The sequence below is a fragment of the Sylvia atricapilla genome, chromosome 1, assembly GCF_009819655.1.
Source record: "Sylvia atricapilla isolate bSylAtr1 chromosome 1, bSylAtr1.pri, whole genome shotgun sequence".
Classification (NCBI taxonomy): Eukaryota; Metazoa; Chordata; class Aves; order Passeriformes; family Sylviidae; genus Sylvia; species Sylvia atricapilla.
In genome coordinates this window covers 21,287,758-21,308,548 of record NC_089140.1, presented here as the reverse complement: position 1 = coordinate 21,308,548, position 20,791 = coordinate 21,287,758, and the positions used below count along the sequence as shown (strand labels likewise).

The 20,791-nt window shown below is 38.4% G+C and overlaps 1 protein-coding gene across 1 annotated transcript in view; it reads right to left on the bottom strand.

The window, feature by feature from the left end:
* Positions 1–3,248: 3,248 nt before the first annotated feature.
* Positions 3,249–20,791, bottom strand: part of FAM171A1 (family with sequence similarity 171 member A1) — an 84,861-nt gene continuing 67,318 nt past the window's right edge. Inside the window, exons 6-8 of the mRNA XM_066316847.1 lie at positions 10,517–10,633; positions 7,972–8,086; positions 3,249–7,332 (exon numbers count right to left, since the gene is read on the bottom strand). Of these exons, the coding sequence (XP_066172944.1) occupies positions 5,631–7,332; positions 7,972–8,086; positions 10,517–10,633 (1,934 nt within the window). The 3' untranslated portion in view covers positions 3,249–5,630. The remainder of the gene's footprint in view (positions 7,333–7,971; positions 8,087–10,516; positions 10,634–20,791) is intronic.

The following is a 20,791-nucleotide window of genomic DNA, read 5'->3' as shown; positions in this document are numbered from 1 at the left end:
TTTACTTCGCCATTGCTTGGTGTTGAAACGCTGAAACTGGTATTTAAGGCAGCTTTTATATTAAGTGCACTTATATACATACATGGGAATGTGTATCCATGCATCTGTGCATGCACTCACACACTTATGTAAGTATATTTGCAAGGATTTCAAGGAATGAAAAACCAATCCAGCTGTTAAGACAAATATATTTCTCATTGGGGGAACCTGGTATCATGTTTTGGTTCTCTTGTTTTTATTGTGTTATTTAGTGCATGATTGCAAGGTGTTAAATACAAATTAGAGCAAATGGCATAGATACAAAGAAAGCTTGCCCTTGCCAACACCTAAAAGTAGCTTTACTGAAAAGTCTCATGGTAGGGTGTCACATTGTACGTCCCATTGATGTGTAGCCTCACAGCATGGCACAAAACTGAAAGTGGAATCAGGGAGTTGGGTTTATAGAAGGGGCATTCCTTGAAGAGAGGAGAGAGAAGCCAAAACCCATAGCTTCTCTTATCTCCAAGCTTTTTAAACTTCCTACAATCACTAAATCACCAAAACCCTTTAAAAAAGAGCTTGTAACAGGACCCACTTAAAATAAGTTCTTTCAGTTTTGATGCCCAACCTCTCTTGCACCAGGACCAGCTGTTCCTTTGAAAGTGGGATTTCTCATCTCATAGCATTATTTTAAGTACCATTTCCTCATTTTATATTATAAAACTGTCAGGAGCATTCCTCAGTTGGGTTTATTAAGGAGTCTGTCTTTCTAATTATGTGAACACAAAGTCCTTCTCTACAGAATTACAAAAATAACCTGTAAACAAGTATTTCATTTGTACCTTCCTGTTGTCATCACATTTTCCTTCCCTGTGGCTGTAAGTTTCTAAGGCAGAATAGCTATTTAATGATCAAACAAACTAACTGGCACTGTTCATTCCTAGAAAAAAAGGACATCAATAAAACAAGAAATACTTCAGTTAAGTGATAATAGACCAGGTGCCACAGTTTGCAAAGTAATTACCTGTGGATACCAGAGGATTACAGCTGAAAAGAACTAGATACCCTTTCTGTTATTACTGACAAATAGAAGATGGTATCTGGTCTCAGTTTAACAGTTGGAATTACATCAGTAAATGTAATAAAAAATGCTCCTCTATTCTGAAAATTGCACTTGACAGCTACTTATTTGTTCACCTAAAGCTCCAATTCCAATTGTTTTACAGCATGGAAATGAAAATAGCAGATATGATGAAAATATAGTGTATGTACATATCTATATGGTGTATGATACAGTATAGTATATATTATAAATATGTGTGAGTATATATAAGTATATAATATATTAATAATAGTAAGGTTAGCATTATGAGTAAGGTTAGCATTGAACCTGCCAATGTGACTGTAAGCAGAGGAACAGGAAAAGAATAATTGAGTTGCTCCTATTTTTTCTCAACTTTGGAGACACTTTGTAGTTAATTTTTTTTTTTATTTTAATCTAAACCCAAGGTGCTATTCACAAGGCAGAATACAGAGCCATCAGTGATGATTCACTTTGATTTGAATAGAGATGTCGTAAGCTGAATACTCCCCCGGCAAAGGGGCTGGGCGAGGTGTCTCAGCTGACTGCACTGGACTGACAACAGGCCCAGCAAACAACTGATGATCCTGTACCAGCTCTCTGCTGGTGCTACTGAAGTTGTTAACTGTGCTTATATTGAAATGATAAACTGCTTTACACGCAGCACGTCTGGAGAAGCAGTTCACCACCAGGTGGCAGATACGACAACTTGAATTTCAAATGCTAAAGAGCCTAAACAGCAGCACTGATTCTGAAAAACCCTATCTGTTGCACAAGTATTTTAGAAAAGTAAACAGACACTCTTCTCCTTTGACCGAGTCCAAGGATGTACTGCATGGACCCTACCATCATCGAGGTTACAAACTACTGATAGCTGATTACAGTGTTACAATAAATTTTAATTCCCAGATGAATTCTTGTTAAGAAAACAAAGCCTTTTTGGTTCACTATAGACCTTCCTAGAGTAAGACTAAATATCTCATCCAACACATGCTCTTTTATACCTGTACTGTTCTATAGGCTAAACCCAACATAGGACCTTCGATTTCTTACCGATTTCAAAGATATTGGTTCAGAATAGTGGGATTAAATCGGTCCCTGAGAGCATTCATGGATAGAATGAAGGGCAGAGAATGAAAATATTGGCAAGGTATGTCAAGAGTGCTTAATTAACTCTACTAAAACTACTCAGTCCTCCCTGTAACGAAGAAAAGCATTATGAGCAATTTCCAAATGCTGGGCTTTCCTTTGTAATCCGTTCATCTCAGATCAGTACCACAAATTTGTATAATTTGTCTAACATATTAGATTGCAAATGCTCAAGGCAGTAACCAGTTTTTGTCCCTGTATTTGCAGAGGGTTCAGCATGCTGACAGAGCACTTAATCGAATAATAATAGGTCCCAATCACAATAAGTGAAGGTACTTTACAGGTAGTTTAATAAGCTTTGAGAAGCAAGTATTTGAGCAAGAACAAAGTGGGAGCTGGGGGATAACCATTAAGTGAATGGTGTCGTAATGTGTGTATTAACTCACAACGGTGCAAACATTTCAGAAAGTCTGTGATATAAATTAACCTGAACTTTGAAGATTTGTTTCTAGTATTTTTTAAAGACAAACATATTTTCTTAATGTCTGTAAGCTTTGTCATTACAAGCTTAAGTTTTTTCCCTACTAATATCTGTCATCATAAAATGAGAAAACTATTGCTTTTCTTGGTTATCTTCTACATGGACTCAGAGCTGCTGAGGCTCAGACCAATTCAAGTTATACTTTGTTCTCTGTGTTTTATAAGCTTTATTGGTACTTGCTTTGCTGTGCAACTGCAACATACAAGCAAGAAAATTTCTTTGTATTTTACTGATGTATCTTCCTCAGTAAGTTTTTGAAAATTAAAACAGAACTGATCACTGGACTTTTAGATTAGCCACAGCATACTCTAATCTTAACCTGTTACCCGATTTGTGTTAACTCTGTTCCAGTTTCATTTAGCATATGGCCCAGGTATGGATGTAGAAAAATACATTTCATAAACTATATATTTTGCAACATTAAACTATCACATCAATTAAAAAATGCTGTTTTAAAGAAGATTTGAAATATACACACATTGTGTCTGTTCGAGTATATTTGCTATATTAGGACCACAAATCATCAAATGAAGTGTTTTGAACATAAAACCAACACAATTAAAGAAACAAACCACTGCAATTTAATAGCAACAATCTCACTTTACAAGATAGCAATGATGGAAACTTTGCAAAGGAATGTGAAAAAGAACGTAATTAAAAATGACAGATTTAAGACAACAGAAAACTTGAAATTAAATAGCACAATAATTCTAGTATGCGGAAATTTTATTCAGAATGTTTACTTATGCAGCACTCTGATTAATAAGTGACACTGTATTACCAGCACTTACTGACATCTGATAAATACTATGCCCTTAAAGTAGTATTTTTCTGTTCAGTGACCTTGCACAAACTGACGATAAGTAACCCAGAGCCCAAAACCAGCTCACAGGTGGTCAGTACAAAATTCCTAAACAGAACAGGAAAGGACCTGGCACATACACAATGAGTCAAATGTAATTTAGTGCTAAAATGATAATTTCAATATTCAATGCACTCCACAATATTTTAGATTCCTTTTACAACATATACCACTTTCAAACATGAACCAAAGCAAAAGGTGATCTGGCTTTGCAGCTGGAAAGGAGCATTGACCTGGGAACTAGAAAATTTGGATTCAACTCCTGGCTAGACATCAGGTTCCCAGGTGAGACATAGAGTAAGATGGAAATTACAAGACTCGCTTTCTATGAAAACCTTGAAATTTACTGAAAATAAATCAATGAATATGAGTTGAGGCTTATTATTACAAATTAAATAGGAACTATATAGCACTTAAATCACTTTGGAGATACTTATTAACTTTAGTAAGCATGACTGCTGCTAATCTGCATAAAAATAACTGAATGAAACATGATAAACTGAATGCATACGAAGGATTCCACAAAAGTGGAAGTTACATACTTCCTCTTCTTTGAACCCAGTTAATGAAAAAGTGAGAAGAGTGCAGTAAGTGTGAATACCCACAGCAATCTCAGAAAACAGGCCCATGGGAAGTGTGACTCCACAGGGAAATTTTGGTGATACCAGGATTTCATTTCCAATGTCTTCAGTGATACTTAAGCAAATTATTATGTACTTATCAAGATACAGAGGATGCTGTTCTGAAAAGGGGTCTAAATTTCAGTATTGACTTAAGCTCATGAGAACTGCAAAAGAAAGTAAGTCACATGAGCATAAATATGCACAGGAAAAATGAAACCAAAGTATTTTTCTTTTTAAATAACAAAAAAATGTGATAACCACTAACAGAGGAAAAAACCCACAAAGATACTTTTTGCAGTTTATTTTCAATTATAATTTTTGGAAAACCAAGCAGCTCTGTATGGAAAAAGCACAGAAGAGTTATTCTGGCACTTTTGGATAGTACATTTGTTTTTTCCCCAAATTTTTCTAGACACATTCAGTCTACTTGCTCAGTCAATAGTCCATTTTATATGAGCATGATTAGCTCGTGATTCCAGAGGAAACTAACAATATATACAGTCAATGAAACTATCTTCTTGGCTACTCTGGGCCCTTTAAAATGTCTTCTAAGTCTATCCTGGCTAAACAGAATCCACAATATACATGATAGCTACAGAATACACTGTATTGAAATGAGAAATGCTCAGCACAAAATGGGACTCTTGGCATGCAGCTTAAAATAAAAGGTAGCAAGTTCAGAAGTTTATAAAATCTCAAATGGGGTCAATTAAAAGGACTTAGCAAAAGAAGGGACTGTTCATTGTTACTGTAAAAAAGGCACTTTGAGAAAATGGTACCAGAATTGGAGGAATCTTAGTCGACACAAAGTTCAGTTTGGTTTCATAAAAAGGCTTCAATGCTAAGGGATGCTACTCAAGTTTCCTGCAGTTGTACATTAAAATAAATTGCTGAGTAGTTTATAATAAAGGACATAAAATGTTTACAACCAACTTGTAAAATTAAGAAAAGCATAGTATAAGCAAAATATTACTAAAAGCAGCAATGCATAGCCTTTCATTGAGATAATGCACAATTTTGGACACCATGTGTCAAATTCCTTTTTAAGATACTTTCAGTAGCATTATCAACATAAAATTGGCCTACAAAACAAAAGCTATACCAGCTCCCATTCATAAGGAGATTGAGGTCATAAACCAACCAAAACAATTTGTCAGTATTTTCAACATCCTGGATGACCAATATCAAGTATATGGAATAACAATCACACTCTTTGTTCAGCTATCTCACTGGAGGCAGCTGTTAAATCAGAGGAATGATTTTAATTCTTTTCTAACATTTACACAGTAATGCATTTAAGTTCTTTCAAATGTTGCTCACCACAGTTTGTTTTTATCTTTTCTCTCCACAACATAAAAAAAATAGAAGAAAAAAAGAAAAAAAATATCAAGCACTTCCACAGAAAGGATATTTGGCAATTTTATACTCCACTGAAGGGTGGATTTTCACAATAGCTCACTTTAGATTGAAAGTCATTAGTGGTCTTTCCTCTCGTTTCTGCCAAGGACTCTTCTTATCTTCACCTTGGTCATCTTCCTCATCCTCCTCATCTTCATCATCATCTTGAACAGATGTTCCACGTTCAGGACTAGTTAATGGCTCTGGTTTGGTATCCACAGTTCTGGTTTCTTCCTGCAGGCTGGGCAGCTGCACGCCACTTCTCTTACTGGTGCCTTCTAGGAGGCATCGGAGAGCATTGTCCTCAGGGCTACAAACTGCTGTTCCACACTCGCTGCCACTTTGGTCCATATCATCCAAGTACACAAGCTGTGTGTAAGCTGTGCTATCTGAAACCTTCCGCTCTCTCTGCTGGTGCTCCTGCACTGGGGGGTGACTCTGTGGCGCAGACAGATGATCTCCTCTTCCCTTTCGGGCAGATTTTGGTTCATTCATGTCAACACCAGAGTCCAAACTGGCATCGTTACTCCCGTTCCTACCAGCTCTTTGGAGATCAATGTATGAATGTCTAACGTGAGCATTTGAACGCCCATCTAGGGAAACAAACCATGCTCGAGGATGAGGCAGTGGCTTTCCACCTCCTAATTCCATCAAAGCCTTTTCTGTAAGAAGCTGCACTTCGCTATTCATCTGAGCCAGGGATGCATCATTAAGAGAGGCAGGAATGGAAATAGATTCAGACATGGAAGCGTTTTGCTGACTCCACTCAGCTGCACCTGCATCTTGCAAATGTTGCTGAGATATTGCTTGGGAAGCCAACTGCTGGGGCTGCAGCTGCTGGGCAGGGTGCGGGAAAAGCCGTGCGTGAGGGTTAGGAAGGTCAGCCTGAAGTCTTTCTATATCAATCTGCTGGTCAGCTGGGACAACCAGGGGCTGGCTAACAAAAGGGTGTTCTCCGGGCAGCTTCATGTAATGACCTGGGATGACCAGTGCAGGCAAAACCTTTCTGTAAACACTGTCATTGACTTGGTCAACAGAATTGCAGCAGATTAACTGACCTGGTCGAGGGAAAGACGTAGGTCTTTCAAGGTGATCAACTGAACGAGACATCATACAATCAGTAGGTCTGCAGTCCAGCAGCTCTTTTTCAGGGGCTGAAGGTGTGGGGTATATTTGTTCCTGAATATTGTATTTACTTCCAGTAGCAATATGGTTCATAGATACTTGAACTTCTCTCTCCTGCTTTTCAAATAAAGGCTGAGACAGCATAGCATTGTAACTTCTCCTATATTCATCTTTGATAGGGGATTCATAGCCTTCAGCTGTTTCTGTAGATTTTCTTGTCTTTAGAGGAAAACTATCTGCTGACTTGTGGTAGTCTTTTCTTAGAGACCCACTGGGAGTCAGGTCATCCAAGGAAATTCTGCTCTTGTCTTTCTCCTTGTCAGAGAGCAGTTCCTCTCGGGAACTAAACTCCTGGGAAGTACTGAAGGAGTGTTTGAGCATAGGTGTATGCATATCTGCTTCTCCAGTAGGTGATACCATCTCCATGTGGACAGCACTGATTAATTCCTTTGCCCCTGAGTTTTCAGCGTGTCCATTGCTTGCAATGGACAATCCACCTGGAAATTCTGACTCACGACGTGAAAATATCAAATTTATATGGGACATTGAAGTTGCTTGATCCTTCTTAGAAGTGTCCAGTGCTGTCGAAAGCTGCAGTTTCTTATGATGTTGACGTGGTCTTAGACATTTTCTTCTATAAAAGCCAGTAACAAAAGAAGTTATACTTTTATGACTGTTGTACACAGAAACAAGAGAAGCAAGTGTGTCTTAACAGGAGATTTTTAAGCAGTGATTAGTATTAGGGGAATTGAACTTTTATTACATAATCTAAAAATTAAAAGCTTATCCCAGCAGCAAAGATAAAATTAAAGAATAACTAATGTCATTTGGGAAATATCTGAAGTACCAATTACAAAACTGGAGTAAATGTCTAGAGAAGGCAACTATAAAATCATTAATTACTAGGCATTTGCTGATAAATTAACATTCATTTAAATACAGCATCAATAAAAAAAAGATCATTTGCAAATGCATAACAGGTACAGAGATCTTGAACCTATGTCCATTTTTCATAGGAAATTACATGGAGAACACAGGTACAGATGTGTGTGATTCACTCAACTACCATCCTCCCAAAGGCAGAGATTCATAGGCTGCATGTAACCAGGAAGACAGGAAATTTGATCTCACTGTTTCTTTTTCAAGCATTTGCTTGCTTTTTCTCCCCCCAAAGGAAAAATGTTTCAATACAGAACTTTTTAATTTCATAAGCACAAAAAAAAGCAGCTTGTATTTTCAACATGAACTAAGTAACCAGGATGGTGAATCTTACCTGCAATAATACAAAAGCAGACACAGCAAGACTAGAAGTATGAGAGCCATCCCTCCTAAAATTGCCAGAAGAAACATTGTGTGATAGCTGGTAATGTCGTGTGTTACAACGGGACCTGGAAGGCCAGAAAAGAGAATGTAGACCTGTAATAATCTGCAAATAGGAAGAGGAATAACAGTTGAACAAGGAGAGGGACACCTTCCCTTATTATGAGAGTGCTAAGCAAGACTGTTGCTCACAGCCCTGGAGCCTACTGAGCAGCCCATCTCTGGAGAAGGCAGCAAGTTGTGGAGGAAGCATGTGTTGATTTTCATGACTGCAAGTCCAACTAGGTCATTCTGTGGAAAAGCAGTCAGTTTCAATGGGAGCATGCATCAGTGAATGCTGCTTTCCAGGTCCTAATGCTGACACTGTGTGCCAAAGCTCTCACCACTGAAGAAAATCCATCCGAGCATCTCCCAGCACTGTAATGCATGAAGCAACACTGTGGGCAACAACTGCTCTTTAACAGCTGTGGCTCTTCACACCAAACAGTACAGACACTGCAGCCTGATTCGCTGGAAGGTGTGTTGGTGCTCTGAAGTCTAGATCAAGCCAAACCAAGCAGATCTTCAGTAGCTTTAATTAACAGGCCACTAGTGAAACAGTGTTGCTACTCCAGGTTTAAATAACACTTAATAAATGTTCTAACACACAAAGGAATGCACACATATGGACAACATCTGTTCACAATTATGCAGGTGTGACCCAGTTGGTTTGTAAAATCCTTATGATGATTTTGAAATAAAGACCCAAATTTTCTTCTGCAGGCAAGGAGGTACAGCACCAGCTGGCAGACTAACATGCATGTAGTGAAGGACAGCAAACTTGGCCAACTTAGAGGGCAAACCCTCATGTGTGGATCTTGAGTGTTCTGTAGAGCCACTGCTAGGAAAAATAAGATAATTTTTGTCCATTTTTGAGATAGGAAATCAAATAGATTCAATTAGGAGATAAAATATGCAAAAATACATTAAATCATTAAAAGTAACATAAATTATATTGCGTTTGGGAAATCTAAATATTTATACATTCTGTCCCACCACTCCCATTACATAACTGATTTTACTGTTGCTTTAGGACATTAAGCAAGAAGATGATGAGAAATCACTTGAATTTTTCATGTTGTTGCCATTGCAACAATGTTTTAGAAACTCAGATCTAACCCTAGAGGGAAGGAAAAGTAAAATACAAGTAGAAACTCTGCCATACAAGGTGAATCACAGGGACAAATAAGCCTTCTACTAAGAGTTACAGGCCTTGTAACTTGGAGTTACAAGCACAATTCCATGACTAGTGGAACTTCCTTGCAATCTGGGACAGAGCTGTACTGGGAAATGTTTGGCTCAGAGCCATTGCTGTTTCTCCAGGAACAATTATTTTGTAAAATTCCATTAAATTTAATATGATAGCTTATTCAGATCTGCAACTGCCTCTAAATTCTGTTCAGCAATGAATCAGCTGAATATCCCAGCATTTAATATCTATCATTTAATAGAACCTCAAATAAAAAGCTTGCATATTATGAAACAACTTCATTAAATGTATAAGTAAACTTTAAAACCCGTCCTCATGTAAGAGTTTGTTTTGCTGGTTACATTTAGTTTATTGAGCTTGCACAGCCAAGGCAAGATGTTTAAATCTGTAAGGAGTTCTGTGCTGGTGGGTTGGTTTTGGTGGGGTGTTTTTTTATTTTTTATTTTTTTTTTTTTAATTGATTGGCTCTTTTATACACAGAGGTATCTCAGATTATTGGTGGCTGAAGAGCTAATACTGAGAAATCTGAGGCAGCCACAGACAGAAAAAAAGGAAGCAGAAGTTGCTAATTAAAGCTGTTAATAACCTCTAAAGCACATATAATTAATGCCTAGTTCAAAGCCATTTTTTATAGTTATGCCAAGAGGTTTGCAGATAGCAACCAATCAGCTCTGTACTAATGCCACTCTAATATACCTCTTAGAACTTCTAAGCTAAGTTATTCACAGTGTAAATTAATCAGTCACCAAGATGATGCAAAGCATATCTCAGGGCAAAATGGGCATCCTCAGTGCAAAAGGAAAAAACTCTCAATCAGTCAATCAATCCATACATACATTAGTAAGTGTCTAACCCAGGATAATGCTGGTCTTAGGTAAATCCATATCTCTCTGAGTGTCTGTACAGAAACTTCACAGCACCTGTTTTTCTACCCGCTGGAACACCAACACACTGATGCTGTGACTCCCATAATTTTCTAGCAATGGCTCTACCAGGCAATGGTAACAAAAATGCATCACAAAAGCAGGAACACTTTGAAACGTTCCCCATTGAAATGATGCAGATATTTTGAGCACAAGGGTTGCCCCACCCAATCCTGAACCTGAATTACTTTCAGATTTCTGTTTTCTAATAATCCATTATTGATCAAGCTGTGGCATATCAGACGAGGTCGTTCTGAAAAATATAAACATTATATATGAATAAATGATCACCCAGTGCTGCAAATATCAATAAAATCCAATCTTACCTGGGATAGTAGGTGACATAGCTGCAACCCAGTAGCCCAGCTGAGGTGCAATATAAGTCCAAGTCAACTGATCTCCTTCTTGTTGTACAATGCCCAAACTACTCTTCAGCCATGTCCCTGTAAATGGAGAAGTTGCAGGAAGATGTTACAGATATTCACACATTCCTCTGCAATCAAGAGGAAAATTAAGCAGTAACAAAACCTATCCACGTGCAGCAGAGACAGTGTGTGTTGCTGTGAAGTGGGAAGTTGTGCCTCCTGGTTACTGGCAATTGAGAGTGCCCATGGCTTTCTCAGAAGCAAAAAATTCCAACCTCAAAACATTTAAGATTAAATAAAAGTTAAATCTTCAATTAAATCTTAATAAAATAAATCTTCAAAACCTGTTCAAAGAAAACATTTATTATCATATTGGGTTCCCCTGTTTTGAAGATGGATATTCCTGAAGCTGATTATATGTAGACAGCCTGCTTAAAAAATGTAGTTCAAGAGACATCATATCTCTTAGACCACACTTGAGCTCTACATACCACCTTTTTACCAGGCCTGGTAGAAAGGCTGTCAACTTCTGGGAGACAGAGGAAAATGTTTCCTCAAAATGGTTCTCCTATACAGAAAGGAAGCTTAGTTACAGCCAATGACTAGAATTACACTGTATCATCATTGTGATTAGCTGCAATCATTCAGTATTTGTATAACACCCTGAGAAATAGTGTTTGGTAACAGATGATGAGTTTTTTAAAACGCGTTTCTCAAAGGAAACAAAATTTTTTTAGTATTATGAAATAATAACTCCAAAATAAGTAAGAATAACAATTTTAAAGCAACGTGTTTAAGTTTGCATAACTCTTGAGTAGTCCAGATTGAAAATCTGTACTAGTTGAGTTTTCTACTTCCTTCAAGATTACTTTTATTCCAAGAGTTGGGTTATGAAAACCTTTACAACTTGAACCAGCCTTTTTGTAATTCCTTAAGACCCCTGATTCTGGGACTGTCACCTTAGTTTCTGATGTAATAATTGCCCAGAATGGCTTGTAGACTGTTCCTGTACTCATCCTCTTTGAACAAAACACAGAACTGCTGGCCTTGACATGGAGAGCAATCACTGAGAGGCCACCCCTGCTGCCAGGCAGTGTTTCCCAAACCTGCAGTCCTGGCTTGGCACCTCCAGTGGGTGCCATAACAGAAGGCTTGGTCTCCTTAAGGACTCATGTATTGTGGTGGTCACTAGCGGGATGCTGACCTGTGTACAGAGAAGGGATAAACCCCTCTGCATTTCTGTAGTGCATTTCTATATTTCTGTGCTGAAGGGGGAAGAACGCTGTATTTCCCTTACTCAGCTTCAAATGCTCACTTGAAAGGCAAGCTGCATCCTGTACTTGTGATTCCCCTTCCTTTAAGTAAGTCTCCTGCTTGTAATTCCCAAAATGATGCTTTTCATCAGATGTAACTTAGAATTATGCAACAGCATTTTGGATGACAGTCATCTGAACACTCAGCAGTGAGTATAGAACACACAGAAGAGGTGCTGTGGCTGGGTTTGTTGTTTTCATAATACATTAAAGAGACTCATAGTTTCTTCTGTGTTCCTCAGATTATCCACCTGTGCAAACCCTCTACACATAAGGATGGCTTTTTTGAGTATTTATTTCCTCCCTGCTACTGATTTTTCCTATGTAAGACCACCATCTTAGGCTAATAATAAACCCACCTGAATATAGTGAAAGGTTTAGAAGAATACATGGTTGAGAGAATTTCTAGATCTAGGTGACTACTACTGCCAGATGTGAAGTGTATTTGCAACCAAACTGAATTTGTGGGCAACAGGGAAAAGGAATTACTAATGTAATTATCAGTTTTCCAAGTATCATTTCCAGTCTGTAGAGGGTAGCAATCATCTGTTATTTCATAAAGAACGTCACACAGGAGAAGTAATTTTGATTTACAGTACTAAAAAGACCAAAATCTGTGTACACAGATTCGCATACGTGGCATTCATAACTGCTGTAGCAGAACATCTTGATGTAGTCACTCATATACCTCTCTCAGGGAAACATTTTTGGGAAAAACAGAATGGAATTGTCCATAGTTATGTGTGAAGTTTCTGGACAAAATAGGAGTAGATTTATTCTTCTCCACTAACATGGTCACTATCCCTTCAGATTCTGTATCCAGGCACTTTCAGAGATGTCATACTAATAGTCCTGAAGGTGAAAAATAGCCTTTAAGGTCACAAATTTCTTTTATCTTGTCTCTAAAATGCCATTTGGCTTAAAAATTCTGTAACCTTGAACCTTGTGATTTTGCTTTTTCTGCAAGATCTGGATGATGAGAACATGTACTGACTATTGAAATACACAATGATGCGAAATAAAACTTTAACAGAGCCACAAAGTGATATTTAAAATGAAGAAAAAAAAGGACCTGGGTGATGAATAAATCAAGTTTCCATATTTTTCTTATCCTCTCTAAGCCCATTAAATTTACACACACGCCGAGCGCAGACGTACGTAATTTAGCGAAGTTCGGTACCTTCGATGTCTATTTCCACAGCTGTCTATTTCCGTAGCTGCAGAAGCTATTACGGATCCTCTCACTAGGGGGAACTTGTGTCCAGCATGCCTTACCCACATGATGCTGCACGCCGAAGAAGGCAGTCCCGCTGCCTCCCGAAAAGCCTTCTGCTCAGTAATGTTCTGCATAATGCAGCGATCAAGGCTCAGAGAGGCTGCAGGCGTATCACCGTGAGCAGAGCTCAGCTGCCATCCTGCCCAACGAGCAGCAGCTCAGGTTGCTCATATTTTAGCAACAAGAAGAATCCCTTATTTGCAACGGAAGACAACAAGAGTCTACTGCACAAGCCTCAGAGAGGTTTCACACTTGTCTGCTGCTCACTTAGTTCACCTGTTCTTGCTAACCAGTGGACATACCCCAAGCAATGTGCTGAACTGCATAAACTAAGCAAAAATGTAATCCCCTCTCTCTGTTATGGATAATTAAGAATTTCAAATGCATAAAAGATATACCAAATATTGGTCATCTTTAAACAAAAGCGATGCAGCTTTTGTTGACCATACTCTACAAACTGCTGTATTCTGACAGAAAATAGTAATTTTTAAATGGCACTGTCCCAAGTTCCTTCATCAGGACGACATCAAGTGTGAGTTCCTGTGAACCATGAGTACACAATCTCATCATCAGACATTTTTTAATACTTTCATTGTCCAGCACTTTGGTGCTAAATTTGTCTCTTAAACTTTCACCATCTCTTACCAGTAGTCCACTAATAAAACAGAGCATCCTCACACATCATGGGATGAAGAAAGCAAAGAACTCCATCCTTTACAACAGCAGCAACAAAAAAAAGGTTTGAGTGAAAACAGCTGAAAACACAAAGTCCTGTATTGTTTCTTTTGTGATCAAAGAGCTGAAAGCCAACCTAGTGTTACTGGCGGGAACTGACATACCTCCAGTATTCTGCAAATCCATCAGCATTTCCAGGTTTCTCGTATTTCATCCTTTATCGTTTCTAATTTCTTGGTTGCCTTTCAAGTATCATTAAACAAGCAGTGTTCTTGCAGCTCCTTCCATGCAATGCCATGCTGTAATGACTAATGTTGGACCTTCTATTGAGCAAAACCCAATTGCCTGGTCATGACTGGCTGTGCTCCTACCATTTCACACTGCTTATATGATCAAGAGTTCATTTCTGTGCAGCCTTGAGAATGAATTCCCTATCCTGCCTCAGATTCCTCCTTGGAGTGGAAAACAAGATGTTTTCCTGTTCTAAAAATGAAGCTAATTACACTCTATGTCCTCACACACTTGCTGCTGTAAGCAAAAGAGGAGACTGGGCCAGTTGATAAAGAACTTGTAAATAAATTCTCAATAAAGAATCATTTTTCTATCCATTCCTATGCAGTAGCCTACAAATGGAAGAAGAGCAAGCAGCATTCATTCTTTCTGTATTGTCAGGATTACAACTGCAGAACTAAGCAGAAGGATTTAGAAGGGAAGAGAGGTCTTACCTCCCTGTATGCTGTGTTCTGTTCTAGTTATTTAATTTGTTATTTTCCAAATATCCAGTAACATCTACTTCCCCCCCCCCCCCACCAAAGTCAGCAAAATCAATAAGATTCACTCTTTATTAATATTTATACTAGATTTGTAATAATTGTTAAGTAACAAGCAATACAGGATTATTTTTAAAAAAAAACCCAAACCAGTAAAAAGAGCTGGATGTAATGGAAGTGATCATTTTGGTTCAAGACTGTGACGTTCCAAAGAAAACTTGTCAATGCCTCTTTGGAGCAGAAACAGCAAGCTCAGTATAGTTTGTAAGCACTGCATTATTTGGGCCAATTCACCATTAATTCTAAAGACCTTCTGGTGCTTCACGGAAAACTTCTAAATATAGAGACATTCTTGCTTATAGATCATTTTTACATTTCTCTTCCTCTTTTTTCCTCTCTTACTGCTCAGTGGAGCCAACATGCTGATCCAAGACTCAAGTCAGGGGAGCTGTCTCCTGGCTCAAACTATCGGCAGGGGGAGAACCTAGACACTTAATGCTTTTCTCACCAAAATTATACTGCCGGTTATGACTTTTTGGAATAAATGATGTAATTTAACAAACTTATTCTTCATTCTCTCTTAAAAAGCTTTTGAGGCATCTACCCATCACTCTTTCATATATGGAACTCAAAAGCAAGGTATGCGAACACCACAAAGAATATAAAAATCAGAGTACTTAGCAGATACACAAATCAAAAAACTATCAGATAAAGAAAGCTGATGTCCATCTGACTGCAAAAAATATCAGAGAAGATCAAGATTTCAGCAGAGCAGGAGGGAGAAATTCTGCTGGAGAGAAGCATCTTAATACTTTGCAGGCCAGAGGGGGGTTATCATGAGCAAATTTAGCAGCAAATGGTTTGCTCATTTTTGCTCATTAAATCCCTATTTCAAGACACGTTCAACATTAAACAACACCTTTTTGTAACTCCATTTAGTTTACTTCTGAATGAGACTGAAAAGTGGCACTTTCGGCAAAGGGGAATGCCCAGATGGGTAGCATTGCAGAGAAGCCATTGAAAAACAGTTATTCCAGACTACCCTCCTGCACAATCAGGTCACTGCAGGTATGGCTGGTTTGCCCAGAAAAGAGACGTCCTGTTGTCTTCAAAGGTATCAACTATTCAATGTGACAGCTTGCTGGAACCAGACAGCACGAACATATTTGCTTCCATAGTCTAGATACATGATGACTCTGAGTAAAACATTGCTACCTATTTTAAAGCTAGACTTTATTATTTTAAATTGATCTGTAGTGAATTGTATGTCCCTCTGGCTTCCATGTGTGACTGTGCATGCTGACAATCCCATGCTGCTCCAGCTCAAGCAAATGGCAAACTTCCCACTGGCCTTTGTGAAGCAGGAGTGCCCCACAGGACCATCTGCTCTAGGGAGAGATGTAGGGGACTCTTGCTACAGCCAAGAAGAAAGGGGACAACCTCCCCTCCTGTGATCTGGCTGGGAGGGGAATTCTCTTGCTGGCACCCCAGCACAGGGCTTGGCTCTCTGGGAGGATGTATAATGCTGCTTGCTTCAGGCTTAACTTCCCAAGCTGACCATTTCAGAGCCTTCCAGATCACCACTGCTGCAGGGACTTCTGCTGATTTTGATTGTGTGTTTTTCTATCACTGACCAAAATAGTTCTAGTAAATGACTGTCAGATGAGTGTGCTGCAGCCAGCAGCGTCCCCCAAGGATAGTCACAATGTCCAAATATATTTGTCTTTAAATATATGGTAGCTATGGTGGTTTATTTCCATAAATTACTTTTACATGTGAGCTTTTGGTAGAAAGTTCTTCCATTGATCAAATACTGTTTGCTTTTCATTTTGTTTAACTGGCAATAGATTCATCCAATCCCATTCAAGCAGGAACCAAAACTGTTTTATTTACAAGATGAATTATTTCCATCCAAGAGGTTTGACAAATAAGAGGATTTAATAAGAAAGAGGGTAAATTAAACGTATCTCATTATATGAATTTATTTCTAGTCACAAGATTGTCTTCCCTGGACAAAAGCAGTTTGGAAAGAAAAGAAAGATACTTGTAACTGTACTGCTTAATAGCATAGATGCTTTAAATAAATATTCCTTAATGAGAAGTGCTTTTCCTTCAGCCTGGATCTCTTTTGTGGTGTCTACGATGTCTCATAAGATTGCCCTGCTTAGGCAGAGATTCACGGTTTAACAGAGATACATGTGTCAAAAGGAATGAGGCAGGTTGATATCAAGATGGGGTAGGACAGCAAAGGATATTCAAAACATACTAAAAGTGCTTCTAGAAGTAATTGATTTAGACACTGGAAATGGCAGCATTATTATGAAGAGTTAACCAAGGGCAAGTTTGTGAAAAGAACTTCCTAAAGCATGTTATGACATACATAAATTGCAGCTTTTCATTCTACCAGTTGAAAGCTTCTTATCAGATTTCTTCTTTCAACTGAAAATCACTTCTAATCTGCATCAGGAGGGGAAGTTTTACTAGAGAGGGGATGGGATTTTTTTGTTTTACTTTTGTTAATTTTCTAAAAAGCCAAAAGCTGAAATGGAAGTTGAAAATTCCTTCCTGAATACTGGTGGAGCTTACTTTCCTCCTCACCTTCCCCCCAATACACATGGGTTTAAAAATTCATAGTATTTAAGTTAATATTACAATTTTGTTTCCAGGGTTGCTAGGCAACAGCAAAAAATAAACGTCCCCGCTCTGAGAGCCCATACCCTCATTATTCTTCCACTCTTACAGAATTTGTTACACAACCCTTCCAGGGCTAAATCCTGCTCCTGTTCTGTTAATTATTTCATTAACTAAAAGGGAAATGCTTTTACCATCATACCTTGAAGATTTGGCAAGGAAATCTACGAGTTCAATTTATTATTGTGCCTGAGAAGCTCTGTAGAGTTTCCCATCTCTTCTTATTTTTCCACTTAAATCACCTGTCAAGTGTTTAACAAAAGAACACACCAGTTTTCATTATTTAATAATCTTAATTGTATCTGGGAGAAGGCAGGGCACATTGTACACAGAACTGCTCACATTGCTTTGGTCCCCTCAGTATTTCCTTCCAGAATGCCAGAAGAGAAGTGACTTATTAAAGAAAATTACTTCCATACATAATTACTGGTTAATAATTGTATTTCAAAAGGAGAAGCTTAGTTATGCCTGTTGGATCACCATCCCTAGTTATTGGTATATGAGAAAGATACTGCCTTTAGAATTTGCTTTACCACGTTATTAATCATATTCAGTCAGCTACTGACAAAATTATTTGAACAAGCAATAAATAGAAACACATGCACAAAACACTGCATGCCTTTTCCTTCCTTCAGCCTTACATCACATTTACATTCAGTTTCTATTTTTCAAACTGAAAGTGGAAGCAGAGGGAGAGGTACCCAAGTCCTCAGCCTCCTTCCAGCACCATCCAAACTAATCACTCCTGCCTGGATTCCCACCAATCTCCAGGTCCTCTTCAACTGAGGCATTTGCACAAGCACAAAGGTCTTTTCTCCACTTCTGAAGTTTTGATGCTTGCTTCTTCCCATCTTCTCCTGCCATGGCTTCTATAGGTGGAGCTACAGGGCTATCTACATTATACTGCAGTATTCAAACCTGCTCCCAGAAGCCAGGACAGATCCCTGTTTTATCTCCTTGACTACATATTAGCAGATTATCTGCACAAAGATCACTACACTTTGACACCAACCTGATCCCTTCAATATTCCTTAAAGCATCACCATCATGCCATACCTCATCTGCTTTGCTATAAATGCAGCTCAGATGGTGTATGAGGTGGGCAGAGAATTAAACAATCCATTCATTCCCTTTCCTATGTGTAAGACACAACACCCATTTTGAAAACACACACCAATAAATAAGCACAACTACCTCCTATGATCCTCTCCAGAGGAATCATGAGAGTGAGAACATACCTCAGTGAGCTACACTGTGAAGCATCAGAGAAGCAGCTTCTTTTCCTTTCAATGCTGAGGTCTAATACTCTGAAATGGTATCTGCACCTCTTATGTAGACATTGTATGTGGTAAAAAGCTGGGTTTGGTAGCTGCCATTTCTATGGCAACACACAAAATACTAAATTCTTTGAGAGCAGTTAGTTAAGAACCTGTATTCTTTAGTATATTTAGTCTTAAAAATAATTCAAGCTTTCCAGCTGAGATTAAAAAGGGAGTCAAAATCAAATAGTCAAGGAATATTTAAACTACAGAAACAGCTTAACCTTAAACTTCTGTGGTTTTCACCTTTACAAACCAATCTCCATATCACCACTGAAACTGGTCTAGAACCACGTGTTCTGGATCCAATTATACTAAGCTCAAACCTTTGGGGGTGAGGAATATGATTTCCTGGGCACGTCCATTTCTCATGCATAGAAAACCCACTAAAACTCATGGAGAAGTGTATGAAGCCCCAGGCCACGTGTGCAGCTGCACGCACTCCAAATGCAGATCATCTCTCCAAGGTCAGAGGCACAAACTCACACCCAGTGTCAGATCAAGTGACAGGTTGCGAATATTTCTGCTGAATTATTATTTTCTGTCAGTCACACAGGGTTATGAATGTGGTGGCAGTCAGAAATTAATCAAATTCACAACCAAAAGGAATGTTTTATTTTTAAACTATGAGACAATATTTTCTTTGGGTGGATTATCACTGCTACCACATATGGGGAGCTTAAATCCGAGACTTTTATAAATCATCGTATTTGCGAACAATGCACAGTGAAGCAGACAGGTAGATGTACAGTAATCTGCTTACATTTTCTGCCTGACCGTAGCTGTCCCTCTCTCCCTATAAACAAAAAACAAGCATCATTTCACCTCTATGAAATTGTAGTCAAGTTTAAGTGGGCACCAACACTGCTTACACATAAGTATATCCTCATGACTTCTTTTGAGCACAGAAAACATTGTCTTGATTTTGCTGAGGAAGGAACATCTGGAAATTCTGGTTCTACAAAAATCAATACAAATTTTACCACTGATGGCAGAATGTCATCCAGCAAAAACAAGTACCATACTTTTAAATGCATTTAGAAATCTATTATGGCATTAAATGCAGTCAGAAAGCAATAACCAAGAAGAGCAGAGTACATATTGTTTTTTATGAAGTTGCAAGGAGTTCCCCAAGATACTTTTCTCCATATTCTGCCATCACTTTATATGGACACACGGCTGAAATTTCAGGCACTGGGGAAATATCCTCCTCTGCAAAGAAGCCAATCATTTAAAAACAACAAGGTCACGTCAAAGACGTACAGCCAAGTGTCTGGGGAGAAGAAAGAACAGAAACACAGTATTCCAAACTTCATTCACATGTAGTGCACAAGCAATAACATATCTTAAGGAGAATGAACAAAAGGGCTAAGGTTTAACCCTTCCACTCCAGAGTCCTTTGCCATGCAACTGAAAACAGTGTTGAAAATATTTTCACATTATTTGATGGGAATAATTAACTAGCAGCTGCATCATATCAATAGATTTCATTTTCATTTTATGCACACTGAATATTTGGCAGAATTTTGAAGCCCATACAGTTCCAGATGTGGATCTAGAGGTCTAGGTGCAATATAATGCCTTTATACCATATGGAATGAAACTGAGGTTTTAAAATGGAGAATGCTGGACTTACAGTTTTGCTCACTGAATCCAATGAAAACCAGACACCTTAACATAAACCATTTAAATGGGGGCTGAGGAGAATACAGCTGAGCAAGTGCTGTGTTATTCAGTCCAGCTGCTGGAAGCTGGAGATGACACAGGAGGCAGAAAATTTCATTTCTACTGGGATCTATGGTATTTCTGACTGAGGAGGACAAGGCTAGAAAGAAGTTTGGAACAGAAATTTGGTGTCCAAGAATAGAGAGATTAATAATACTGCTGTAAATCCTACTGACATCAATGCAAATATACATGGAAGAAATCACGATCCCAACCATCTGTTTACGGATAAAGAAAAAATGATTTTTTCAGCCCCCTCAGATTTTGAGAAATCCAACACATCACTTGTTAGTAAAAAAAAACCACAACCAAACCCCAGAAAACCCCACTAAGCACTCCTGATTATAAAAACGAGAATCCCTATCTCTATGTCAAAACCTTTTAAGTGTATACTGTGAAATAAAACCACTGTCCCACAGTAGTGTGAAACACAAGACATGGTTACGCCCATAGCATGGAGTGATTAA